Here is a 7301-nt window from a genome sequence, read left to right as displayed (position 1 = left end):
TGCGTATTTTCTTCAAGCAAATTGTGGCATCAACATGTATATATGATAGGGCTACAAATTGGCCCTATTTTCACTATTTTGGAAGTACGTGAGAATCACTTACGGCCTTCAAGTTTTACTCCAGGTAACCTACTTCCTCATCCCTGGCTGATAAAGTTGGGATAAAGATGTAGGGCAAGACGAGGTGCAGGACCTATTAGCTGACGTAAAGAACTATTTAATGCCAATCAATTAAATATGGTGGAGACGACAGATTCGTGTTTTTTTTCGGAAAATTGCCAGTTAATTTTTTTCATTTATTAATTCTTCTATATCGAACAAATATTTCAACAACTTAATATAAAGTCTCCTGAACGACGTTGAATCCATAAAAAAAGGGTTACGAGCGAGTTGATTTCCGTGTTCCTAATGGCGAAATCGTGCCCCCAGCCGGCCTTATGGGGTTTATCATTGGAAGCCAGGCGTCATAGGTACCCACTCTTTTAACGGGGAAATATTTTCAATTATCTACTCCAGTCAACTACGGGTACAAAAATAATCTCAAACGCCGCGACGACTTAACAACATCTACGCTCGTTTACTCAACTGAACGTCGTAATGATTTCCTACGTCTCACTCCCGTGTCACGATGACCCGTTCGTGAGTCGTTCCCGAGCTACCATGAAGATTCATACCTAGATAGTGATCATTCAAACTTAATGGTGGCCAGAAATCGACAATGGAGCGAAAGTGGCGCCGCTCGATTTGTTGCAAGACTTTTGCAAATGATAGTACATCATTCGTAGTTTTGAATGATCCAAATCCACGTTTTAAGTGTCGTAAGAGCACATATTATTACATGCTAATTTTAAACACCCTTGAAATCATTAAAAGAATTAGTGTTATTCCCGGTGAAATTATCTTCACGGTAGCTACATTGCTTAATGAAAGCTAGCCGTAGAAAGTGGTGGGGCTATTCGGGTAAGTGATAGCCCACTATTTATTTGGAATCCCAGTTCATTATGATTTTCTAACAGTCGACCGTGAAATAATATCTTCCTGTGGTTTCGGGCCCTATTTGTAATTTTGGACTTAAGGTTTTTTTTTAATTTTATATTAATTTTTTTAGATTTGGCGTTCGCTCAGAAGATGATGGAGGCTGCATTGGCTGCTCAAGATGGACAGCAGCAGCCGGAGGAGCCAAAACCGGGAAGCTCTGCCAGCAGTAGCGTGGATGAAGTAACTAACTTCAAGTGGCCTCATGCCGCCATCCTCCTCCTATTGGAAAGTTACCGGTGCCATGAGGGGGACCTTGTTGGCGGAAAAATTAGCCAGAAAAAGGTCTGGAATACCATAGCCAGTAATTTAAAATCCCATGGCCACGACGTAACTGGGCCACAATGCCATACAAAATTAAATGGGATGAAGAGGACCTACAAGTCAATCAAAGACCATAATGCGAAGTCCGGCAACGGCCCCAGGACGTGGCCGTACTTGGAAAAGATGGAGAGCCTTCTGGGTGAGCGACCTTTCATGGAGCCCATTGCTTTGGCCTCGTCCAGCTCAGGTGTTTCAAAAAGGAACCGGATGGAAGGGGACACCGTGGGCGATGATCCACCACATTTAAGATCACCGTCACCGAAGAGGCGTTCAGAAAAAAAAGGAAGACATCGCCTCAGCAATTCTAGAAACCCGACGAATCGCTGAGGAAGGAAAAAATAAGCGTCACATAGAAAAAATGGCTCGCCAAGATGCCTTATTAAAAAATTGGACGACTTAATAAATAAAATATAAATTTTGTGTGTTCATCCATATCAATCACATTTTATTTTTATGTATCCAGTTATTATGGCTTTAAAAATGCGTTTAGGTCATCACCCCCCTAAAAATTCTTGATTTCAAATGCATTGGAATTTAATACCCGGTCCGTAACGTGTTAAAAGATAGACTTATTAGATTTTGCAAGGTAAAATTGCTAACATCGCAATTTACCTAAACTTTATTTTATCAAAATTTAATACGTATATAAAAAAATTAATGGCTACACATTGCGTAAGATTAATCTTTCGCAAATTGTGTCCCGTTTATAATGAGCAGCATCTTGATCGTTCAAATGACCTGCTTGCAAGTCAATATTTGGTGGAACTGCCTCTTCCTCCCGAGGTTCTTCAAATAATGCCTCATTTAAATCATCTCCGTGCAAAATACAGATGTTGTGTAGCACGCAACAAGCAAGGACAAATTGAGGTATTTCTGCAGTGTCTGTCATCGGTAGACAATGTAGCAAACTGCGGAAACGCCCTTTAAGTAGCCCAAAGGCCCTCTCAATGGATATTCTCGCTGATGATAAGCAAAAGTTAAAATTATTCTGCCGTTGAGTCAGGTGTCCATTGTCTCGGTAGGGGACCATGAGGTTCGAGTGCAGCTTGTACGCAGCATCGCCTACCAAATGACTGTCATTTGGAAATTTTCTTTCATCCCCAAGAAAGTCTTTAACTTCCGACAGACGGAAAACTCGCTGGTCGTGAAGTGACCCTACGTGCCCAACGTAGCAGTGTAAGAAACGGGCTTTATGGTCACATATTCCCTGTGGGAAAGAATGCTACATTAGTAACTTTGCATCATTCGAGTTGATATTTGACAAGGGTCAGGTTACTCAGTAATTACCTGCATCTGAATTGAGTGATATTTTTTCCGATTTACATAGGCTTCCGGATTATTTTTGGGAGCAGGAATATGGAAGTGCGTGCCATCAATAGCTCCCAAAACTTTGGGAAAGGCACTGATGGCCTCAAAACCTCCCCAAACGACCTGCACTCCATCGTTCCTAGGCCATCGTATTACGGCAGGTGCAAGTGATGCTAACGCCTTTGTTACTCTCCGTACAGTCAGCAAGGCAGTTGCACGGCTGACGTCAAATTTTTCACAAATTGACCTAAAAAGAGTACAATAAGATAGAGCAATGATAGATGCATGTGCACTGTACAAACAATCCACGAGTTAAGCAGGAGATATTTCCGACAAATATTGGGTTGGAGTAAATGCAGATATTATCGATTCACTAACGTTAAATAATTAAGCACTTACGCCTCTCGGCTTGAGGTCTAAGGGCCTACTGCATCGGCACTGAATTACGTATCTACAAGTCGGAAGTCAATAATTTAGTTAATTAGTCTTAAGATAGATTTTATCACCTGTATGAATCAGGAGTTGCCATTCGCCAAATCGCCAGGAGGAATTGCTTCTCCGGGGTAATCATCTGAAGACCTGGATGTCTTCTTTTTAATTTGTTCGCAATAACACCCAGGACATACTCGAACGTTTCTCGACTCATTCTGCAGACGAATAGTTAAAAATGAATGAAATTCATACCAAAAACAAAAGTTGTATTGTAGAGTATTTGATTTTTACCTGAAATGTGACTTAAAGTCAATATCTGTCCATTGTGGCATAACCCCCTCAATATAATTTTTAAGTCGTGGCACTTTCCGACGTCTTCTTCCGCGCAATATGTACGGTGCCAGTATCTCCGCTACATTTAATTCTTCGTCGGAACTTGACGAAGATTCGTCCAAAAACTCTCTAAGAATTATATGTACTCCTTGCAGAATTTCCCCTCGTCTATTAACGTCGTTTACATGCATTACTGCGTCTGCCATTTTTGAATTCGCGCTGTTTACGTTTGTGTGTTTGTGTAGTAACGAGCTTAAAGTACGCGCCTTTCGCGTTCGGGGAGCTTCGTAGTAACGAGCGCCAAAAGCCTCCCCGAACGGCGAAGTAAGCGTGCGGCGCTAAGAGCGCGATAGCGAGCTCCCCGAACGCACTCTAATGGGCTAGCCATAGACGTCACTGATTTTATTGACGTAGATCGTTGCGACCAATAGGAACCTAAGAAGAAAACAAGTGAAGAGTGAAATACGCAAGATCCAGAAAAAATTGGCGCGGAAAAGGTAATGTAACTGTTGCTATGGTTATCATAATTTTATTTTGAAATCTATTACGGGTGCGTTCGGGGAGCTCGCTTTTGGCGCTGATAGCGCGCTATTGCCGTTCGGGGAGCTCGCTCACGGCGCTGTGAGCGAAGTCGTGTCGTCATTATTTGATAGCGCCGACGTCATTACTTCGTGCTTTCAACGCTATCGCCAGAGAGGTGAGGCACGAGATGCTATCAGCGCCAAATTGCGCCAACTGGCTCCCCGAACGCTCGTTGTCATGTCGTTGTTTACAAATACAAACACAGACACAGAAAAAATGGCGGCCTCGTTTGAATCGGTGGAAGTGCGATTTGAGGACCCTGTCGGCGGGAAATCAGTAGTGGCGAAAGTTTCTCCAGCTGATGCCGAAAGAGCGCAAAATGGTAAGTGTATGCTTTTATGAATACATGGTTTCATATGAATACCTTCTGTTTTAAATTTGCTAATTGTATGCATAATGTAGCGTTCAGTTTTTATAAGTCTGAATACTCACAATCTACGTTTTATGCCCCGTGAGAACATAAATTACTTAACACTGAGGTTCATCACTCTTGAAATCATAAACAAAATTTCTCAGGTTATTCTCGGTAAAATCATTTTCGCGGTAAGAATATTGTTTAGTGAAAACCAGTTGTGGAATTTAGGGGGTGGGTGAGTGATAGCCCATAAGGTTTTCGGCAATTCCATTAAATTTTGGTTTTTGATTCTGAAGTAATATTTTCAAGTGATTTCGGACCCTATTTGTTAATTTGGGCATATTTTTTCAATTTTATATTTATTTTAGATTTGGCCTACGCCCAGGCCCTAATGGAGGCCGCATTGGCTCAAGACCATCAGTCTGACGAGCCAGGACCAGGATGCTCCAGGGATGGGGCAGATGCAGATATGGTCTCTGCCTTCAAGTGGCCTCATGCCGCCATCCTCCTCCTCGTAGATACATACAGAGGGTACGAGGGGGACTTAGTTGGCGGCAAAGTGAGCCATAAGAAGGCTTGGGAAAGAATTGCCAGCGTTTTACGAACGCATGGCCACGACGTGACCGGGCCTCAATGCCAGAGTAAATTCAATGGCATGAAAAGAACATTTAAAAGTATCAAAGACCATAATTCGAAGTCCGGCAACGGCCCCAGGACGTGGCCATACTTGGAGGCCATGGAAAGTCTCCTGGGCGAACGCCCTTATATGGAGCCCGTGGCACTGGCCTCATCCAGCTCCGGAGGTTCCAGGAGAAGACGAGCTGAAGAAGACGTGGAGGATTCTCCATCACCACCGCCCAAGAAGCGTCTAGGGAAAAAGACCTCTCCTCAGCCATACTGGAAAGCCGGCGCATAGCTGAAGAAGGAAAGGAAAGGCGCCACCGGGAGAGGATGGCTAAGCAGGACGCATTATTGTCCAAATTAGATGATTTGATTAATAAATTATAATTTTTGAATTCATTTATACCAATCACGTTTTATTTTCATGCTTTTAGTTGAAACAACTTTCAAAATAATACATCTTGGTTGGAACCCCTTTAAACTGCTAGTTCCAAATGGATTGGAATTAAATATCCAGTATTCAACGTTATAAGTAAAATAATACATTTATTACATTTCGCAAGGTAGAATTTCCTACTTAGCAATTCATCATCAAGGGTCAATATCAATATCTTCGATGCGTGGGTCGTCAGGCTTATGGTCCTAAGGCCCCTATTAGCCGAGGCAACCAGACGCGCCACCGGACGCGCCACCGGTTGCGCGTCCGGTGGAACTGGTCAGTCGTGGGGCATAGAATCAAATGAGTCCTATTAGCCGAGGCAACCAGACTTTCCACCGAAACCAGTCGCCTGAGCCCCGCAACCGCGCCTTCCACCTTTGGTTGCTCAAGCCCCTATTAGCCGAGGCAACCAGACGCGCCACCGGACGCGCCACCGGTGGCGCGTCTGGTTGCCTCGGCTAATAGGGGCCTAAAATTTTCACAGTTCTCCGCTCTCTTCTTATTTTATTTTTTTAGCTTTTTGCTAACTTAGCAATTTTATAACTTTTCCAAAATTAATTATTGAAATTTAAAATCAATAAAATCTAATAAGATAACGAAATAATTTAATTAAAATTGATAAAAATATAAAAATTATTTTTAAATATTTCGCATAATTAGTGCATCACAAATCTCATCCCTCTTTGTAAGAGCAGCACCTTGAGCGGCCACAAGACCTGCTTGCTCTTCGATATTTGGTGGACCTTCTTCCCGAGGTTCTTCAATGAACGCCTCATTTAGATCATCGCCATGCATTATGCAGATGTTATGTAATACACAACAGGCGATGACAAATTCGGGTATTTCCGCGGTGTCCGTCATCGGCAGGCAATGCAGCAAGCTGCGGAAACGACCTTTCAGGAGCCCAAATGCCCTCTCAATTGAAATTCTTGCCGATGACAAACAAAAATTGAAGTTTTTCTGACGCTGCGTCAGGTGTCCATTATCTCGATATGGTATCATCAAATTTTTATGGAGCTTGTACGCAGCGTCACCTACCAAATGACTGTCTTCAGGAAATTTTTGGACATCGCCAAGAAAATCATTTACTTCCGACAGACAGAAAACTCGTTGGTCATGTAGTGATCCCACGTGCCCAACGTAGCAATGAATAAAACGGGCTTTGTGGTCACATATTCCCTGTGAGAAAGAATGGCATATATTAGTAACTTTGCGTCTTTCGAATTAAAACTTGTGATGGGTCAGTTTAGTCTGTCAGTTATTACCTGCAACTGAATGGAATGGTATTTTTTCCTATTGATATATGCTTCCGGGTTATTTTTGGGTGCAGGAATGTGTATTTGCGTCCCATCGATGGCTCCTAGAACTCTAGGGAAAGCACTGATAGCCTCAAAACCTCTCCAATTCATCTGAACGCCATCGTGCCTAGGCCACCGAATGACAGCAGGTGCTAGAGGTACTAGAACTCTAGTCACTCTCCTCACTGTTAACAAGGCCGTTGACCGGCTGACGTCAAATTTTTCACAGATTGACCTGAAAAAGGGTCCAGTAAAAAAGAACTGTGATAGATCGATGTGCAGGCGATCTCCGACTTAAGCACCGGATGATTTCCTACTCATACTGGGTTGAAATATATGGAGATATTATCGATTTACTAACGTAAACTGAATAAGCTCTTACGCCTTTCGGCGTGCAGTCCAGGTGCTTATTGTATAGGCAATGAATTACGGACCTGCAAGGCAGAGGTCCGTATTTCAGTGAATTAGTATCACGATAGTTTTTATTACCTGTAAGAGTCGGGAGTTGCCATTCGCCATATCGTCAATAGAAATTGCTTCTCCGGGCCAATCATTTCCAGACCTGGATAATTCC

The 7301-nt window shown here is 42.8% G+C and overlaps 1 protein-coding gene across 1 annotated transcript; it reads right to left on the bottom strand.

Moving 5' to 3' along the window:
• Nucleotides 1–1862: 1862 nt before the first annotated feature.
• LOC124155122 (protein ANTAGONIST OF LIKE HETEROCHROMATIN PROTEIN 1-like) lies at nt 1863–3577 on the bottom strand. The gene is made up of 3 exons (XM_046528855.1): nt 3174–3577; nt 2647–2914; nt 1863–2566 (listed from the first exon to the last, which is right to left on the bottom strand). Exons 1-3 carry the CDS (start codon nt 3311–3313, stop codon nt 2021–2023), a joined length of 954 nt encoding a protein of 317 aa, XP_046384811.1. The 5' UTR covers nt 3314–3577; the 3' UTR covers nt 1863–2020.
• Nucleotides 3578–7301: the final 3724 nt, after the last annotated feature.

The sequence above is a fragment of the Ischnura elegans genome, chromosome 3 (assembly GCF_921293095.1).
Source record: "Ischnura elegans chromosome 3, ioIscEleg1.1, whole genome shotgun sequence".
Lineage (NCBI taxonomy): Eukaryota > Metazoa > Arthropoda > Insecta > Odonata > Coenagrionidae > Ischnura > Ischnura elegans.
This window is presented reverse-complemented; position numbering and strand designations above follow the sequence as displayed.